The sequence below is a fragment of the Nanorana parkeri genome, unplaced genomic scaffold, assembly GCF_000935625.1.
Source record: "Nanorana parkeri isolate BGI_ZX_2015 unplaced genomic scaffold, ASM93562v1 scaffold240, whole genome shotgun sequence".
Classification (NCBI taxonomy): domain Eukaryota; kingdom Metazoa; phylum Chordata; class Amphibia; order Anura; family Dicroglossidae; genus Nanorana; species Nanorana parkeri.
The window spans coordinates 825,699-845,714 of record NW_017306508.1 but is presented as its reverse complement, the minus strand read 5'-3'; the positions used below and the strand labels follow the sequence as shown (position 1 = coordinate 845,714).

The 20,016-nt window shown below is 43.9% G+C and overlaps 1 protein-coding gene and 1 long non-coding RNA gene across 2 annotated transcripts in view; one reads left to right on the top strand and one right to left on the bottom strand.

The window, feature by feature from the left end:
• LOC108787072 overlaps positions 1–4,375 on the top strand; it is a 12,445-nt gene extending 8,070 nt beyond the window's left edge. The window contains exon 3 of the long non-coding RNA XR_001941241.1: positions 4,365–4,375. This is a non-coding gene — a long non-coding RNA (uncharacterized LOC108787072). The remainder of the gene's footprint in view (positions 1–4,364) is intronic.
• WDR26 (WD repeat domain 26) overlaps positions 208–20,016 on the bottom strand; it is a 65,825-nt gene continuing 46,016 nt past the window's right edge. The window contains exons 9-15 of the mRNA XM_018556520.1: positions 16,432–16,572; positions 15,266–15,385; positions 11,787–11,932; positions 10,379–10,457; positions 8,426–8,555; positions 5,765–5,950; positions 208–361 (exon numbers count right to left, since the gene is read on the bottom strand). Of these exons, the coding sequence (XP_018412022.1) occupies positions 336–361; positions 5,765–5,950; positions 8,426–8,555; positions 10,379–10,457; positions 11,787–11,932; positions 15,266–15,385; positions 16,432–16,572 (828 nt within the window). The 3' untranslated portion in view covers positions 208–335. The remainder of the gene's footprint in view (positions 362–5,764; positions 5,951–8,425; positions 8,556–10,378; positions 10,458–11,786; positions 11,933–15,265; positions 15,386–16,431; positions 16,573–20,016) is intronic.

Here is a 20,016-nt window from a genome sequence, read left to right as displayed (position 1 = left end):
CGATGAAGAGTTGGAGTATAGCACAGTTCTTCACAACCGATGGAAGGGGGGGGGAGGGGGTAACACGGTGTCCAATAACAATCTAACGACGTGCTTCATCGGAGCTGGGTACTATGAAGCAGGGTGGAAAATGATTGCCCCCCTTCGGGGCATCAGACTTTTAGGTTTGCTTGTTTTATTTTTTTTTGTGTGTTTTTTTTTTGTGTGTTTTTTAATCTCTTGTGACAAGCATCTGTCCAGCTATCAATCTTTTGTTTGTTTGCACCAATCCCAAGCCATTTTAAAAATACGACTAATTTTAAGTTAGAGAGAAGTCGTCTTCAGAGCGATCACCATCAACTGTCCATGCTACTGATTTCCTCTAGAAGAGAAGTGGGGGAAAGTTTTTGAAGGCAAAAGGAGAAAAAAAAAAAAAGCAATTAATTTTTAAACCAAAGAAGGAAAAAGAAAAAACAAACAAAAAACATTCGTCTTCAACCCCTTGCTATAATATAGGATGTTATCGGCTCATTCCCACATAGTGCACCAAAGTTTAGGAAGACTTCTGCACTATTGTTCGGCAAAGGTCACATCAGCAGACTTTGGAGCATATTCTAAACATTATATACCATCTGGTTCATTAGACTTGCAAGCTTTATGTACCAGGCCCCAACCAGAATCTCCCTTACTGCATTCATAAGAAGCATTCCTAATAAAGTGAATGCATATCCTCCCCATTCTAACATTTGGTAATTAGACTTGTAAGTAGGGATGTTCAGATACCAGTGCAGATACTTAGCATTTCCATGAGGACTACCAGGGTTGCAGCGGTTGCAGCTGGGACCCGGCTCTGGCGCTCCACCACTGTCCTGAAATCATTTGTCTGTATTGTTTTAGAAAAACTGTCACATGACAATAAACAAAAATGTATCAGTACTTGTATCTGTGAGGACTTGGACAAGTATCAGTACCTGTATCTGTGAGGACTTGGACAAGTATCAGTACCTGTATCTGTGAGGACTTGGACAAGTATCAGTACCTGTATCTGTGAGGACTTGGACAAGTATCAGTACCTGTATCTGTGAGGACTTGGACAAGTATCAGTACCTGTATCTGTGAGGACTTGGACAAGTATCAGTACCTGTATCTGTGAGGACTTGGACAAGTATCAGTACTTGTGTCTGTGAGGACTTGGACAAGTATCAGTACTTGTGTCTGTGAGGACTTGGACAAGTATCAGTACTTGTGTCTGTGAGGACTTGGACAAGTATCAGTACTTGTGTCTGTGAGGACTTGGACAAGTATCAGTACCTGTATCTGTGAGGACTTGGACAAGTATCAGTACCTGTATCTGTGAGGACTTGGACAAGTAACAGGACAGGGGAAAAAAATGGTATCGGTTCATCTCTCTCTCTCTCTCTCTATAAAAATCATACAATAAAACAGAGATGTAGAAATCCAAGAAGCTCCGTGTACTCCTTACAAATGACAGCTGCCTCTTAACTTTTGAATTTTCCTCTGGTCTTGGAGCTGGAAAAGTATCTGTACTTGTACCGAATACGGTACGTGGTATCTGAACATCCCTACTTGCAAGCTTCATATAGCAATCCGCAACCAGAATCTGGCTATCTGCATTAATAAGAAACATACCTAATAAAGTAAATGCACATTTAAAATGTATACGTTGCTGTTACATAGAACAACTCCAGGAAAACCCTTAACCCTTGCAGTCCAGAGGTAGCCCCACTGCAAGGGTTAAGAGATTTCTCCTGCTCGTTTATGTCTAGGTTAAATGGAAAAAAAAAAAAAGTTATGCTCTGAGCTGGCTTGTTCTTAGACCGGTCCCTAAGGCCCCTCTCTCCCTCAGCTGCAGCAGTGTAAGGTCCCATAAATCATTGCCTTCTATAAACTGTATAGCCGTGAGGACACTGAGGAAGGTTCCAATACTGCAGAAAAGGAGGAGACAGGCTGGAGGGAGCGCACTGTGACAGCTGCGCGGCTCGGAGCTTCAGGCGAGTAGAATTTTATTTTTGTCCCTAGACACAAATGAGCACTTAACCCTTGCAGTGCGGGGGCAGCACCACTTCAAGGGTTTAAAAAAAAGTTTTCCTGGAGTTCTTAAAAAAAAACCAAAACCCTCTGCCAGGCCATTTTAATGGGGCAGAGCTCCACTTGTGTTAAAAGCTGAACCCCCCTAAAGAGATCCCCATTGGTCAGAGGTACAGTCTATAATAGAAAGAGGCAAAAAGAAAATAAGTGGTGGGAAATATCAGGCAAACATCTACACTACAAGGAAATGTTAAAGCTTTGCCCAACCTGAATAGCTGGCCAAAACGGCTTAAAGTGCATCTAAACCCAAAAATAAAAATTCTATATATTGCAGTTTACCAATCCTTACATCGGCTGGCTGCATTAGTTTTTTTCAAGCTTTATTTCCCCCTGGTGATCTGGCCAGTAACACTTCCTGTCTCAGGGTGGCTGCACTCTATGGAGGAGGAACAGAGACACCCTTAGACAGCAGCATAGTCACCATGTGGGGAGTGTAGTGTTGGATGCACAAGCAGATTTAGATGGACCTGACTGACAAATTCATTTCAAACTTCAGGTAGCACTTTAGAGCAGTTACAGAAAGTTATTTTTCATTTTGGGATAAAGTTTTTACATAAAATGAATACAAGCCGACCATTGTAAGCACCCGTCAGTGTTTAATGGTTTGTCTAAACCTTCTAACTGCCACTTTTGCTGGACAGCTTGGGATATAAGAAATAAGACTGATTGGCTGGATCACCAGGTGAAGATAAAGAAACAAAAAGCATAAAAAACTAATGCAGCCACCACATCCAAGTATTGGTAAGAAGCAATTTACATTGTTGCTTTTAGGTTTAGATATGTTTTAAAAAGGTAGGAAGGGATGTCTGCACTTTACATTTGTCAGCATTTTTGTTGTATTTGCCAATATCACATGCTGAATAAAAGTAGGGTTTCTGTACTCACCGTGGAATCCTTTTCCTGGAGTGCATTGAGACAAACAGCTTGATGGCACTAAGCAATGTATGAGTTATACTGCCGCTTACAGGAGAAATGGACATTAGGTAAGCGCTGCGCAAACTGTTGGTGCTATATTATAATAATAATAATAATAATAATAATAATAATAATAATAATAGGTCTATAAAACCAGCCACTTAAAGGCTACGACCTCTCCCATCTCACCAGTTGTAGCAAGTAGTCCAAAGAGGAAGAGATGGGATATAACCGGAGAGAGCCGTGTTCCTCAATGGACTCAGAAAAGGATTTTATGGCGAGTACAAAACTTCGAGAGCGGAGGATACTTCAGCTGAACAATTTGTTTTCCTGATGCGGACCTGTAGATCAGTTGGTGTCAGAGAGCTGCTCCAGAGGGTAACCCATTGATACCAGGGTACACTACTCAACCAGCTCATGCCTGAGTGGCGCAGACAAGCGCTACTACACTCATAGTTGCCGGGGATCCATTACATGACTCGCATTCAAATCAGACATACTAAGAAGTAGTGTTAGTGTGTTAAACTGTGCTCTATGTAATTACAGGCATTCAGTGGCGTCCCGAGGCTGGGTGCGACACCCTGCACATGACGTTGCCGCATGTTGACGTCATCGCGCATGCGCACTGGTCTTGGGGATGGACGCCGGCAGAGAGAGAGGAGGGGACGTTCACCAGGCGGGATAAGGTATGCCGCCGCGTCCCCTCCTCTCTCCTGACACTGTCGGGCTCTCGGTCCATGACCAAGTGCCCGACATTTCATAGGGGTTGACACCAAAATGTTAGTCATTTTGGTGTCACCTCTCCAACGGTGGCACCCGGGTGCGGGCCGCACTCCCTTGTGACGCCACTGCAGGGATTCACCGGCGCACACACAAAACATTCAAATATCAATATTTCGTTGATATATTTTATTTGTGTAATGTCACAGGTTATCAAAGTCTAAACATTTTGGCGGGAATGATGTCATAATGACGTAATCCTTTCATGCACCTGGCCTGATGTACCCTGTCACTGTCGCTCTGATGAAGGGCCCCTGCAAGGTCCCGAAACGTTAGCCTTTGATGACATGTGACATTACACAAATAAATAGATCAACGAAATATTGATATTTGATCGATTTGTGTGTGCCGGTGGATCCCTGTAATTACTTTGAGCACAGTTTAACATTCTCTTTAATCCCTGTGGTTACTTCTAGTGTTTGCAAGGCGCCATCCCTGCAATCACCTTGAGCACCACCTATATATTTTTTTATGTTGTAAAACCGTATGGAGTGCAAGTGGCATTTGGAAACAATTAAACTGTGCTCGGCCACCTCAGCAGGTAACAGCCCCAAGCTCTTAATTACAAAAAAAAAAAAAAGAAGAAGTAGGGATTCATATGCAGAATCCTTACGAAATATTAAAGCAGAACGCTAGCAAGAAAGCCTGTCAGAAAAACCTTATAATGAAAGGAGAGAGTTTACCTTTCCCCTGTAATACTGCCCACCAGATATAGCAGCATCTGTAAGAAATGCCACAAAACTAGCCAATAGTCTGGCAGCCACTAAAAACAGTAATTCTGCAGAAACTGGGAGAGGGGAACTCTCCACAGGTCTGGTCCTGATCTCGCTGCACGGAATCCCCAGAAACACCGTCCCTACCTAAATAATGGCGTCCTTTGCTAACTGGAACACAGATATGGTGGCTCAAATTCTCAGTGGTAAACAGCTGAAATGTCACTGCCAACCGCAGTGGTGTCGCAGAGAGTACACCAGTATACAACCTGTGCCTGTTGGCTAGCTGGAGACACCTTCCAGGATTGAACATATCCAGCCTGAATCTACCAGTGCTCACTGGCTGACTGGAGAGACTTCCAGGATTGAACATATCCAGCCTGAATCTACCAGTGCTCACTGGCTGACTGGAGAGACTTCCAGGATTGAACATATCCAGCCTGAATCTACCAGTGCTCACTGGCTGACTGGAGAGACTTCCAGGATTGAACACATCCAGCCTGAATCTACCAGGGCTCACTGGCTGACTGGAGAGACTTCCAGGATTTAATATAGCTGGCCTGAATCTACCACCAGCTATAACAGAAATGCTTCCATTGTAGTGAAAAATCCAGCATAGAGGAAGGAAACATAACTAAAGGGGCACGCCTTCAGTTTTCATATGCCTAGCATCGATTTCTCCTATAGGTTGAAGTATAACCCTTCATTGCTCAATACCATCAAGCCGTGTCCCTTAATGGACGATAGAGAAAGCATGATATCCTAGAACACAATTTTCTCTTTTTATGGTATTGGGGACCACAAGCATACACGCATGTCCTCCATTGGGACTAGCAGACTCTTAGCTGCAAGTGATAAGTGGCCTGGTGGTTGCCTTAAAAGGTGTGCCAATTACCCCATAACTGACACCTATGTATGTGTACATACTTTAAGACTTACTGAGCTTTCAAGATGTTCACTGATCCTTTTGTGCTGCATCCATCCTTCACCCCAATACCTTGCTTAAACAAAACCAGTCACAAATGAGCATTGTTTTTAGCAATTGAAACCTCAACTCTTAAACTGGTCACAGTGATGTAGCTTTACCTCCCATGGATTGTGGTTTGCACTAGAATTTGCATTCTTTGCCTCTCAGGAGCAGAGGCTTTGGGATCCCAGTATGTGCCCAGCACAGAGAGCAACCCCAAAATGGTTCCCTTTTTTGTCATGGAACAAGCACATTTTACCATGTAAAGTCACAGCAGTTGTTCAATATGCCACATAGTTACCTTCAAAGTCCTGGTTGTCTATGTAAGGTGCTGGTCCCCATATTCTAACAGTACCATCGTCAGAAGCACTGGCCATTAGAGAGGGAATCTGCGGGTTCCAACTCACGCAGTTTACTGTGCGCGTATGTCCTGTCAGCTCTGCGATGGGCAGTTCACTGCGCTTGTGCCACACGTACACTTTATGATCTGTAAGTGGAGAAGCACAAATAAAAAAGAGCATATAGTAATTAACAGGATCAGATATTGGCAGGTAAGCGGACCGGATTAAATGTTAGCAGATAGTTAATAGGATCACATATTGGCAGCTTGCTTTTTGAACATATACACTCGAGTAGAAATAGACTCTCCATCCACTGAAATGCAAAGCAGCAGAGATCCGATCAGATTGAGCAATTTCTAATGTGTTTTAATACACTGCAAAAAAGGGTCACAGCAGGCAGACTGCCACTGATCTCTGTCTGCCGAGGACAAGGGGTATTCCCATTGAATTGCTTAAAGTCTAAAGCCTACACTGCACAGGAGATTTGGTACTGGTCAGCTGATTGAGATCAATCTCTTGTTAACAAAATACGTCATTTGCAGCATGTTGAAAACACAGCCAAACCCTGAGCTCCATTAGGCCTTGTTCACACCAAATGCAGAGCAGATCCGGTCAGGTTTCTGCACAAGCACGCTAGTCTTTTAGATGCGTTTTTTAAAGTTTAAAATGGGCATTCAGTGCGTGCCAGGCATTTGCATGCGTTATTGATGCGTTTGCAGATCCAGAGCAGGTAAAATAGGGCCTGCTGCAGTTTTTTCACCTGCTCTGGAACTGCACGCTGCAATGTGAACTGGAGCAAAAAATACCATTGGAATACATTGGACGCAGTTTTGATCCGGTCTGCAACTGATCTGCTCTGCGCTTGGTGTGAACAAGGCCTTACTGTGAGAAGGGGTAAATCCCACCAGGTAGGAGCAATGGCCTTCTTTTGCCTAGCATCTATCCTTCCAGGTAGCAGGGCTCACACCCCAGAAGTCTGGGGTGTCCAAATAAATATTCAAAGAAATGATGAAATCATACATGAATATTTCATAACTTACCACTTGAACGTACTAGCTTACAGCTACATTTATTTTGGAGCAGTTCTATAGTAGAAAAGCAGGGGAGATCAGAGCATACAGTGACACAATGGAGGGGCATTCCTCTCTCTTTCCTTGCAGAGAGATGTGACTGACTTGCTTAAGTCTTTACAAGCTGCCAACAACCATGAAAGCAGCACTGAGCATTTGTTGTACAAAAACATTTCCATGAAGAAACATTTTATACAGTTCTAAAAATGATCAATTTATAAAAACTCTTGACCAAAAACCAAGGTTCTCCTAATGGATGGCACATAACTGGATTTCTGAAGACCATGAGGCCAATTGAGGGGACACTTGTGAGAATTTAGCCGTTTGTGTTAACACTTAAAACAAGTATGTTAGCTGAAAGTCCTCGTAGATACTTTATAACATGCAGGTATGTGTATGGATAGGGAAACTGGCCATTTTCTATAGTAAGGGTAACATCATTTCACTACAAAGATGAGTAAAGAAAAAAAAATGCAAAGGTGGAAGGTTTGGTGATACAAGACTTGTTTATTACGGCCATCTGAACTATAACAACCAATGCTGGCAGTACAAGTAACGATTAAGTGACCCTGGGGCTAACTCTAAAAGTTTTAACCAAGGCCCCATTCACACAGCATAAAGTCGGGCTGTACAGATCCGTGCAGTGTGCACGGCCGCATGGGGCCGTTCCCGGGAAGGACAGGTGCAATTGTATGCAGCACCCTGTTCTTCCCCATGGGAGGACGCGGCCGTGCGCTCACCCAAGCTGCACATCTGTGTGGGTGCCTGTGCTCAGAGACAAAACAGGATCCAACCTGTTTTGTGTCCGAGCACAGGCACCCACACGAATGTGCAGCTCGGGTGAGCGCACGGCCGCGCCCTCCCATGGGGAAGAACAGGCTGCTGTGTACAATCACACGCAACATCTGTCCTTCCTGGGAACTGCCCCATACGGCCATGCACACTGCACGGCCTGACTGTACGCTGTGTGAATGGGGCCTAAAGCCAGAGAAAAGAGAACAAAAAAAAAAAAAGTTTACTTTTCCAGTGGGCAGTGTGGTAACTGTTAGCTCTGGGCACCACTGCTATCCAACACTTGCAAGCATGTGGTAAAGCGTGTCCCCCTGCCGGCCCCTATGTCACATTGGTCAAATAGGGGTAGGCTGGAGGAACCACAGCACCCAGCAGGGGATGCGGTACCACTCCTGGAGGCTTTGGAAAGCAGTAACGCCGCAGCTCTACAAGAAAAGAGATTTCACAAACTGCCTGCCAGAAAGGAGAGTAGTAACCGCCTTTTAAAGAGCAGCTTTAGTTTGCGCTTTTAGAGTTAGTGGCAGGAGCTTTAAAAAAAGTTTATAAATGTAATTGTTTCAATCTTTGGCTTGAACACAATTACAAAAAAATTTGATTATAGGTTGAACTTGACGGACTTGTCTATATTTTCCACCAGAACAGATCACACCATTTCATAGCTTATAGTTCACATTGATCATTTATGATGCAATAGATTTCTTGGAGATCCGATCTCCAAACCAACTCATCTACTGAACGATCGTATGAAGTCATTGTTACCTTCACTGCCACTGGCGATGAAGTCTTCATTGTGACCACCAAAACACGAGTGTATTGTGTAAAAGCCTTGCGTCACGCCTTGGTATTTTCGCACTAAAACTCTATCTTGCAAGTCCCATAAATGAACGCCCTGCAGGGAAGAAAGACAATGTTACCGCAAATAGGAAATTCACACTCAATGTACTGAGCAGCTATAGCCAGGTTTCTACTGTCAATGTGATTCCTGTCAATAATGCTTTCAGACCTATACTTGGTCTGGTCAGACTGATCGGTTATAGCCCATTATTTGTGTGTTCCAGCATGTTGCCAATTACTGCTCTGTGTGACCAAACAAGGCAGCCCATAGTCTGGCAAGATGTCTCACATAAAATAGATGGTAAGGTGGCACGATAGCTAGCCGCTGTTGCATCCACTACAGTCTTCAGAAGGATTCTTATTTTATTCAAGCCTCATGGTTAACATTTGATGAAGTCCATTGTTAAAGTGACCCTGTAAGGAAGCTAAAATTAGCCAAAAAGCTGTTTTTCATTGCCCACGCCAAACGATTTGTGGAAGAGAATCTTCCTCTGTAGTCTGCTGAGAAACAAAACTATTCTGGAAATGTTGATCTGGTCGCCTGCAAAGCTCAGTTGTTCTTCCACAGACAGAGGACTTAGAAGTGTCGGTCTCTCAGCAGAATTCAGAAGTTGATTTCCCTTCAATGATGCAATGTTCGGCAGCACGGGCACAGGGAGAGATACGCAATTACTCTTTTCCAGGGAGAGTCCTTTGGCCAATTTTAGCTTGCTTCCAGGCTCCGCACCAAGCTCACTCCTGTGATAGACTACAATCTCAATACAAATTAGCAAACTAAACGTGAGATTGTAGTCCATCACAGGAGTGAGCTTGGAGCGGTGGCTACTTTACAACACACACAGTGACCATGGAGAGCAAAAGTAGCCCCCCTCTAGAAGGAAGGACAGTGTCAGCACCAATTCAGAGACAATTTGAGGATCTACAGCCGAGTGATACACAAATAAGATACATTTTTGTTAATACTTAAGGTACTTGAATTTATTTTAACTCCTGAGTTTAGTGTCAATGTTAAGCATGGTTGGGATAGAAGAGTAGAAAGTAATATAAAAAGGACCAAAGGTAACCTGTCAGAATATGGGAGCTGCCATTGCCAACTTCTAGAAATGGCACACAGTTAGGCCCCATTCACACGTGGGACTTATGCTATGATCTGGGATTTCTGCCGCAAGAATCAATGTCCACGTTCAGAATGCATCTGCTGTATCCTTCCAAGCTGATGACAGTCCACATGTAATTGCACATGGTACAATTACATGTGGTTCAGGAAAGAAGATTGTCCCTAGACGCAGAATAGATGCACCCAGCAACCATCATCTATTGAAACGCATGTAGTCATACCATTTACAGTTACATTTGGGCTGCCCCCGACAGATGTCATGTTGTCATTTACTGGGTACAGTAGCCACATTTGAACTGGCAAACCTGGGACTTCAGCTGCAAGCATCCCAGAACACCCCCGTGTGAATGCAGCCTAAAAGGAGGTCCAAAATTCACATGCTTGTTACAAGTCACTGACTAGCCAAGAAAATGCAGGCGCCCGCCAGTGCTGAACACATTATCAAAACGGGGGGGCGGGGGGGGATGTATAGTGAAGGAAAATCTCGATAGAGACTCGCATAACAGAAGCAGATGGCTCAACCCAATGATGTGCTCAGGTTTGGAGGAAATTCAAAGGGAACTGCGCAAGTCATACTTCAATAGAGAATGTTTAATTTCTATAGTGTATTTACAGCTGAGAAAAAGCATTATACTTATTTACATTTGCTGGGATTCCTGTGGTCTGCAGCTCACTGTCAATGCATAAATTACAGTGAGAACTTTACAGTAAGGTTCCAGAAAATGTTGGAAGTGGTAAAGTAACGTAGAGGTGAAGCTTACCTGAGTAGCTACATTTAACAACGCTAGTCTTCCATTTTTTGATATTGTGAATGACATGATAGGATGATCTTCTTGCACTCTGAAAACAGGTAAGGGCAAAATAAAAGGCATACATTTATACCAGAGGTTAGAAGAGAGAAAGACTCTAAAGGGTGCACGCTCAGTATAAGTGAAGCAGACTCTGCATTGTCTGTGGACCATCTCAAACGAGTGACTGCCAGAATTGACCCCTCACAAAACTGACTGCTTATACCTGCAGACAGGCAGCAGGGCCCAATACAAGGTGGTTCTAACAGTTACACCAGGAATAAGTAACATTAGCCTGGAGCTTCATAGCAACTGCCACATCTATGCACAGTTTAAAGAAGGCCTATTCGGCTTTGCAATGATTGGAATTCAGCAATGTCCTCCCCCCTCCACCCATTAATATAAAATGACTCAATAAATAGATCCCGAATAATCTGACCACAGCAGATGGCACCGCTACATTGTGAGAAAGAATAAGACTGTGCATTTTGAAGTCACTTGGAACAAATTATTCAGAAGCTTAAGACAGAATGTAATACAAATTTATAGATTAAGTAATAAAACATATTTTAGCCTCTGTGCGCAACCCCAAAACGAGTTTCACTTTATTTTCAGTTTACCTGACTTCAGACTAAAGAGACTCATTAAGGGCAACGTGACAGGGTCTCTTGAAACCTAAACCCTGACCCACTATTCACCTAAACTGTTCTCCCTGCCAGTCTGCTAATCCATCAGAGGTCTTGCAAAATACCCGATGATTCCAGACAACGGAGAGCATGGGACCTCCTCCCCGAAGGCATAGGCTCAAGCCTAAGTGACCCATCACCAGGCCCAAAACACTGTCATGTGAGAAGACATCAACTCTGGGTAAACTTGGACACTAGTCAACATGAATCTCACATAGGGTTTGGACTTATAGCCCCAATGGACTGTGACCAGCTTGAGTAAAATTAGGTTATGGGGTAAGTTTTCAAGAGACTGTCAACTTTACATTGACTGGGCAAGGATACAGTGCATTTAAGCCCACAACGGCCGTGGCCCTAGCCAAATAGAAAAGCCTCAGTTGCCAAACAAATGACTTCACTAGATAGTAGGATGGTGGGTGGTGGGTGTCTGTTTTGCAGCAATGTCAGAGTAGCTCTAAGTAAAGTGAAACTAGCTTCAGAAGGGTGCACAGTGTTTTACAAAGCCCGGGAACTGCAAAAAAAATAAATATAAAAAAATAATAAATTACATGCTTTCAGAAAACCTCTCAAGGAAAGTAACTTCCCATCTCACCTCCCACATGCTCAGCGCACACAGAACAAGGAGTTGAACTGTGTCCTCATATTGCTCTGTGCTGGCAAAACCCTCAGAATGAGAATAAAATGACTTCTCTCACATGTTTCTATCTGTGAGGTCCTCGAAGTTATAGCCCCGGATCCGCTGGTGTGTGTCTGATGCCAGAACAGTCTTGCCGTCACTTAAGCACCACAGACACTGCACTCTCACGCCCTCCCAGGAGTCCAGCAGGTTGCCATCCAGGTCCTGAAGTTTGAAAAGAACAACAAAATGAGTACACACGTCATCTGATGACTCATCTTAGCGCCCTTTCAGGGACGCACAAGTCCTAAACCTTCTGGATATATATTGCTACCTACAAAAGAATTAAACAATGGGAAAAAAAAAAAAAATGTAGACCGGCCCAGGATAACCCCTCCTAATACAGCAGTCCGGAGAGCATGAATATGAACACAGGGGCGAGACTTGGGTCCCTCAATGAATTTCACAATAATCCTATTATCCTTCTTGCCCACCGAGGGACACAGGTAGTCCTAAACGTGCAGGAGATCCAAAAGCAGTTCATGATGGGTGGGCAACTGATGGGTGGGCAACAGCGATAACAAACGCCAATAGTCTCAAGGAAAAAAAACCACAACAACAACAACAGAACTGGGGAAGGTTTGCAGCTCAAAGAGCCATCTGAAGGCCCTAACACCTGAAGCTGGCATCAGCTGAGACCAAAACGTCCACCTGGTAGAACTTGGAGAACGTGCGAACAGAAGGCCAATGCATCCCTATTGGATTATTCCACGATAATAAAAAGGGAATAGGTCTTTCTGAAACAAGCAGTAGGTGAAAGACTCTCACAGCACTAACCACATCCATACAATTGAGGAAAAATTCCTTTTGGTGAACTGGAGCCAAACAGAGAAACGGAAGCACAATGTCCTTGGTTGATGTGCAATGCAGAAAATACTTTAGGTAAAAAAGGAAGTTCTGGGCCTCAACACCAACTTGTCCCTATACAAAACCAGAAAAGGGTTCCTTGCAGGATAGGGCCACCAGTTCAGACACTTGAGCAGCGGAGGCGATTGATACAAGAAACACCACCTCGTGGGTGAGAGTAAAGAGATGAATGTCTCTAATGGGTTTAAACGTTTTTGAAGCGCGCAGAGAACCAAAGTCAGATCTGATGTAGTCACAAGTGGACAGGGGGAGCTTCATGGGAGACCCCTTGTACAAATGGTCTTAAACAGTATAAGGCCAATGGTATCTAAAATTGAATATAAAGTACAGAAACCTAACCCTTGATAGTGCCATGTGCCAAACGTTGGCCCAGACGCACCTTCAAGGAGAGGATTTGTCCCATCGAGAAATTCCCGGGATGGAAGCCCCCGAGACACACCAAATGAAGCATGCCTTGCATGTATAATGATAGACATTGCCGGAAGCAGACTTTCTAGCTTTTAGCACTGTAGGAATCACAGACAGATATGCTCCTTTTCTTTAGAGCCTGGGCTTCAACAGCTGTGTCTTGAAAACATGAGGACTATGGATGGCAAATTTGTCTTTGGGACAGAAGATCCTGATGATCCAACGTTGCCCACAGAACATCTGTCTGTCCAAGTTTCCCACAATGAGGATGTCACGAGAGTGCAGCAGGGATAATAGCTGGGTGAATACCAGAGGTGCAGACGAGAGGCCTCTTTTGCCATGAACTGGTAAGTGCAGGGGCTCTACAGCAGCGTGTAGGAATTGATGAAGCAGTGAAAAGATGGGGACATGAAGGTTAGCACCATTCATGTCTACAGAAGCCACAAAGTCCCCCTGGTAAAGGTGTGGATGCCCCCTTTAGGTATGGGGATGGTGAATAGGTTGGAGTGAAACCCCCTGAAACCATTCGGGATCAATGCGTTATCGTCCCAGTTCTTGCGACAGAAGAATTGAGAGGGCTTGATGGAGATCTGCCAATCTGTGCAGTGGCAAAAGAAAGCTGCAGGTGAGAACCCAAAGAAGGGGGCAGTGAGCGAAGCTCCAGATTGTAGCCTGAGATACCACCGTCTGGATCCAAGTGTTCATGCCATAGAGGACTTGCCTGAGGATTTAGCAGAGAGAGTGCCAGATGTTGTACATGGACTGGGAGCCAAGCTGGGGGGTCTTCACAAGGAGTCTAAGGGAGTGAAGAAACGAATGGGACATTTCTTTACATTGTGAGAGGGATAGGACTTTGCAGTGTGCTCCTTAGGCTTCTTCTGTTGAGGAAGATGGGTACACACTTGCTGCCAGTAACATCCTTTATGAAGAGCTGGTCCACAGGAATGTCCCTTCAAGGCAGTGTGGATCAAATGCTTCTTGAAGATTCTACAGTCTGGCACTTTAGCCAAACTGCCCTATGCATATGTACAGATATGGGACACATGCAAGAAATAAGACTGCAAAAGGTCACAGCTGATGTTTAACTCTACAGCCATCTGTACATCAACCAGTGCAGTGATCATTTCTCACTTTTAAGGGATTATGACCAGTCAGTCATGGTTTGATAAAGTGAAGTCACAGGGAGCATTGGGTGAGAAGCAGTACCCACCAGAGAGAACAAAGCTCTAGAAGAGCTTCCAACCGCTTATTGCTTAGGTCAGGGATGTCCAAACTGCTGACCTCCAGCTGTGGTGGAACTACGAATCCCATGAAGCATCTCTCTCCGGGAGTCATGTCTGTGAGAATCTTGCAAAGCCTCATGGGATTCGTAGTTCCACCACAGCTGGAGGGCCGCAGTTTGGACATTCCTGGCTTAGGTCCTTAAAGACCAGGGTGTTCACTACTGGAATAGCAAGTGGCTTGTTAAGGGCATTCCCAAATTGGTCTCCTATTGGGAGTAATAGCAGTAGACTGACTCCTCAGGGGTAAGCGCAACAGTCAAGGACTGGAGCAACACAGATTCAGACAGTCTCTGCTATTAATGGCTTAGAAGTCACTGGGGCCGAAGCCAAACCAGATAAAGGCTGCAATGCTTGGGAGTGCAGTTGTAGCCTCTGCAATCAGAGTCCAAGAATAACTGGATGATTTGGGCCATAAAGTCTTGTCACTTCTAGGCTTGGACACCATGCTACAAAAAAGTCAGGCTGAGACAACTGCACTGGATAAGTGCAAACAAAAAGACAGTGTTTCAGGAGCAATCTAGAGAAGTCTCTTGATTAAAAAAAAAAAGGTCTAGCAAAAACACAATTGTGCGTAACACCACAGAGCAAGAAAAGATTTTCATAATACTAGTAAAAAACATGAAGCATACTGGTAGGAGGGAGTTCACGCATTTTACCTAGGTCTACAATGGTTACCACTGGATGCTTTGGTTTGCTCCCACACTTCAAAAGACGTTCCAGCAGGTTAATTGCCTTTCGTTTATACCTGGCCCTACAGTATGTGTGCGTAAATACACAAATCAGGATGTCTGTGGTAGAACACTAAAACGTTTCTTTATCAGACAGGAAATGATATGACTGGCTCACATTCTCTATACATCAAAGTAGAAAAGTGTCAGTGCAATACAAATATGTAAAATAAGTAACAAAAAGCAACAGGTGTGTACATGTGATAACTTACACATTGGTAGAATTGCCCCCGCTGTCCACCGGTAACAAAGCGCTTCCCATCCGGATTCCAGGCCACACTTGTCAAACTGTCTTCGTGGGACTGACTCATTTTTGTTCTCAACTCGCCAGTCTGGAAATGAATGGGGAAATAAAGATAAAAAAACCTGGCATTACAAATGATATTACCAGAACAAGAGCTAGAGTCACATTGACAAATTATGTCTGTTCACAGGTTTACTCTACACATGTGGAAGAAACATTGGACTGCCAGATGTAATGCTAAATTTACTAAAAGGGGAAAATAAAAACACAACACTAATGTTTCTGGTGTATGCTGGTGGCTTCTCAAACCAACAAGGATTAATGCTTATATATGTCCTACGGTTAGTGGTTGCCCTCAGCAACCACTAACATGAAAACATATTCGTTTTACATGTTTGTTGCAATTAAGATGATCTGCTAAAAGGGCTAAAAGCAAAATCACACTCTGTCTTCCCAGGCGCACCACTTGTCTTCGGAAACTGCAGACAGTTGCGATCTAGCTGGAAAGATTTGAACGTCCCATATTTTATCTACCGAAGTGCCCCACGGTGACCATCATTTGGGATAATTGGGAAGGCACAGAAGTACAAAGCAAAAAAGTGGAAGATGTTTTTTTTTTTTTACAATAAATGGAAAAAAAAGAGAGTGAAGGGAATCAAAACTGGGAGGGAATTTATCAAAACTGGAGCACTCAGAATCTGGAGCAGTTGTCCATGGCAACCAATCAGCATCTCTTCAGTTTGCTCAGATAAGATTTGAAAATGAGACAGAGAAGCCGATTGGTTGCAGTGCAAATCTTCTCCAGATGATTTTGTCTGCTCCAGTTCAGATAAATTCCCCCCAGTGTAAGCACAGCACCAGCTGAACATGTGGAAAAGAGGTCAGCGACCTTAAAACGAAAAAATGCATTTTGATTTGCATGGGCTGCAAATTATTTTCTTAATTCTTACTCCAAACAGGGTATACATGTATGGCTCTTTAATATATGAAATAGATGACACCCCTTGAACGGTCGTTCCACTGAGATAAGAAAAGTTTACACAGCACGTCTACCCATCTTAGCAGTTTTCTCTATGATGGCAGACAACAGCAACATGATGTATACATTTTAAAGTAATGGTGAGTAAAACTTACCTGTACATTCCATAGCCACAGCTCGGAGCAGTCATCTGGACCACAAGCAACAAGATAATTGTCGTCGGGGCTCCAGGCAAGATAGGAAACTCCGTAAGCATGACCTTCTAACGTCTTAAGTAACTTAAGCTGGTGTGTGTCCTGGAGAATGAGAGAAAGACTGTATAGTCTGCGGCATAGACAATAATAAAGATATCTACAAAGCTTTGTAATCATCCAACTTAAATTGCATATATTTAGGGAAGCAGGCGTCAGACAATTAGAAGCATGATCAAAATGTGTAGATCTTTCTTTGGACAAGCTGAGTAAGCTGAAGGTAATCGTTTTCTGGAGCAGTAACACAAAGCAAAGGTTCACCTTAAAGGAGAACTATGAGGGGAGTGCTTTTCACTCACCTCATAGTTCTAGCTGACCTGTGACAATGAGACTGTCACAGGTCGGCTCAGTAGATCGGGAGGTGAGCGAACACATACCGGGTTCGCTCGCCTCTCCATCCTGTCACGGCTCTCTGCCTTGACAGGGGGAGGGGCTGGATTCCCCGCTTCGATCTGCCAGCGCTGACTGGCGGAACGGACGGGGGCGGGTACAGCTGGCTCTGCCTCTAGATAGGCAGAGCCAGCTGTCACTCACGCAGCTGGGCGGATCCCGTCATCTACGTCGGGATCCGCTCCGGCGTCTCAGTATACCGCGAGCTGTAGCTCGCGGAATACTGAGCTTAGGGTAACGGGAGGACGCTAGTTTGTGTCCTCCCGTTACCCTAAGGAGAACTATGGGGGAAAACACTGACACGATAGTTCTACTTTAATCTCTGTCCCATCATTCAAATGTCAATGGCTAAAATACCTTCTACCCACTAATTGCTCTGGCATGTGACGAGACCAATTTTTTGGAGGGGTCATGATACTTTTGAAGGAACCTGCCAATGAGGCAGTAGAGTCTGCCATTGCCAACTTCCCTTGTATACAAGTTCCATGGTTATCACATTGATTGGCTTTAGTACTGTTACTAGCCTAAAACCTGTATGCATATTAGAAGCTCTTCACTCTTCTTTCAAGTCACTCTGTAAAAGTGATACAACTGAAGACAGCCTAGCAGCTAGCATTTTCTAGAAAAAGTTGGCAATGGCAGCCCCCCTCCCCCCGGATTGCTTTCTGTCCAAATTTCTTTTAGAACATGTGTTGAGACATTTGCCAAGGAAAAACATTTTCAGGTCTGCCTGCATTGTCTGCCCCGTAGAGACACACTGACCTGCAGTTAGACTTTAGAACATGTCACAATCATCTTCCTGTAGAAACGATAACAAAAGCTACTGGGTCGGTGCCTTTAACTCTTTCATGAAGGCGAAGTGCCCAGGCCAAATTTTATCAGCTGTCGGTTAACTTGACAACTAGCTGAACTGTAAGGCCCGGTTCCCACTGCGCGATATGCAAATCGCGCGTTTGTTGCGCGATTTGCATATTGCGCGACATCGCGAGATTTGCCGCGCGGTGTCGCGTTCAAGCTTGCATTGAGCAAGCTTGAATCGCGGCTAAATCCGCTCCAAAAAAGGGTCCTGCTGTAGCGACACACGACCCGCGACAGCAGGACCCTTTGCCCCATTGGATTGCATTGGAGCGCGGTAATTTGCCGCGATATCGCGGGAATTACCGCGCGATAAATCGCTCAATGTGAACGGGGTCTAAGGGGGGAATTTATCAAAACTGGAGCAGTTGCCTATGGCAACCAATCAGCTTCTCTTCAGTTTGATCAGTTAAGGTTTAAAAATCAAAAAAGGTGGACGCCGATGGTTTGCCATGCACCGCTGCTACAGATTTTGTCTGCTCCAGTTTTGATAAATTTCTCTCTATGTATTTTTAAGGGTTTCTAAAGACTTATTTTTTACACTTTTTTTTTTAAACTAAAAGAGTTTTTATAGGCTTGATGACAACTGTGTAAAAAAAATATCTTTAATGTTGTATTCCCCCCCCTCTGACAACTGCAGTAAAGCCTCATAGGTCCTGCATATGCCTCTCCAGCCTCAAGGTGGCAGCGCAGTGTTCATCCGAGAGCCTTTATTTTTATAAGTCCAATTGAGATTACCATTTCATAGGTGATCACATGATCGCAAACTATTCCAAATGGTTCCCAATTTTCAGTAGGGAACAGAGCTGTAAATGACAGCTGGGATTGAGAGCAAGCAGCTACAAAACATGACTGCTGATTGCCCTCAAAAAAATGAGATCTTATAAACCTGTGCCTGGCTCAGGGCATGGTGCTGGAGGATATTTTTTGTATTAGAAATGACTGGTGGGAAGCGGCTAAAGTAAAGAATGAATAGAATATAAACAGTAATCAAGTACTTATACGCTCCTCACCCAGAAATGTCAAGCCTCCCAGGTGAAACGGCAGACAGGACAAACCTGTAGGGGAAGAATATACAAGAACCATCTTCCCTTAGTGATGTGTAGCAGCAGAGGACTGTGGGATGTACGTCTGATTTTCCTGCAGAAATTATTCCTACAAGATTCTTGTTTACAATTAACATTCCGATCTTCTTATAGAAAGGAACACTTGACCTCTTTTATAATACTGCAATTAACGCACTTCAAAAAAACTTAAACAGCTAGAACCTTGTCAGTGCTCAGAGAATTAGGATGCTCAAAGCTTCCAGCAGTGATCAGACAGATGCAAATAGCATAAGTACACACACAACAATCTAATAGAGTTGGGGAAGGAAAGCCAGACAGACATACAAATACAGACAGACACAGTCCTTATGCAAGAATCTGAATATTCAGACTTAATATTTTTAAGAGTGCTGATTTTTTCCATAGTTATCCCATTATAAAGCCTTACAGAATATAGTGCGTCTCTTCAGCTTGAAAAATCAGGGATCAGAAGTTATGACTGGCCAAGCACCTATAGATTATCTGCAGATTTTCTATGGTCAGATGTACAAAGTGCAACAGATTCCTCCATCTACGCTACACTGTGTGGATGGAGGAATCTCCCACTGGACCAAGCTTCAGTATCTTGCTAGTCGGCCTCGCTGGCTCTCAAAATACCTTGGATTGAATGCAGGCATTGTTCAGGTATTTTACAAGCCAGCGGGGCCGACTAACAAGATACTGAAGCTTGGCCCAGGGGGAGATTCCTCCATGCACACAGTTTAGCATAGATAGGGGAATCTATTGCACCTTTTCCATCTGACCATAAATCTGCAAATAACGTATAGGTGTATGGCCAGCTGTGCCGGCAAACTGTCTCCTAGCTCCCGATTATGCATATCAGAATATAAGGGGAACCCTAATTTTTTTTTTCATCCTCTTAACTGCAGGGCTCTGTTATTAGACATAGTCTTGTAATCTCAAGGAGACCATGAGTTAGACTTTTTACAAGGAAGAATGTCACACTTCAAGTGACTCAAGCTGAAGGGTCAGCTTTAGACAAGGGAAGAAGTAAAGCCAAATAAAAGGACAGCTATAATCCACCATAAGCGGGCCTGTAGAATAATAATTTAAAGTCTGAACATTCACATTTTTGCATAAACACACAGTATAGTCAATATACTGAAAATTTTACAGTATTCAGCAAGCAGTAGATATC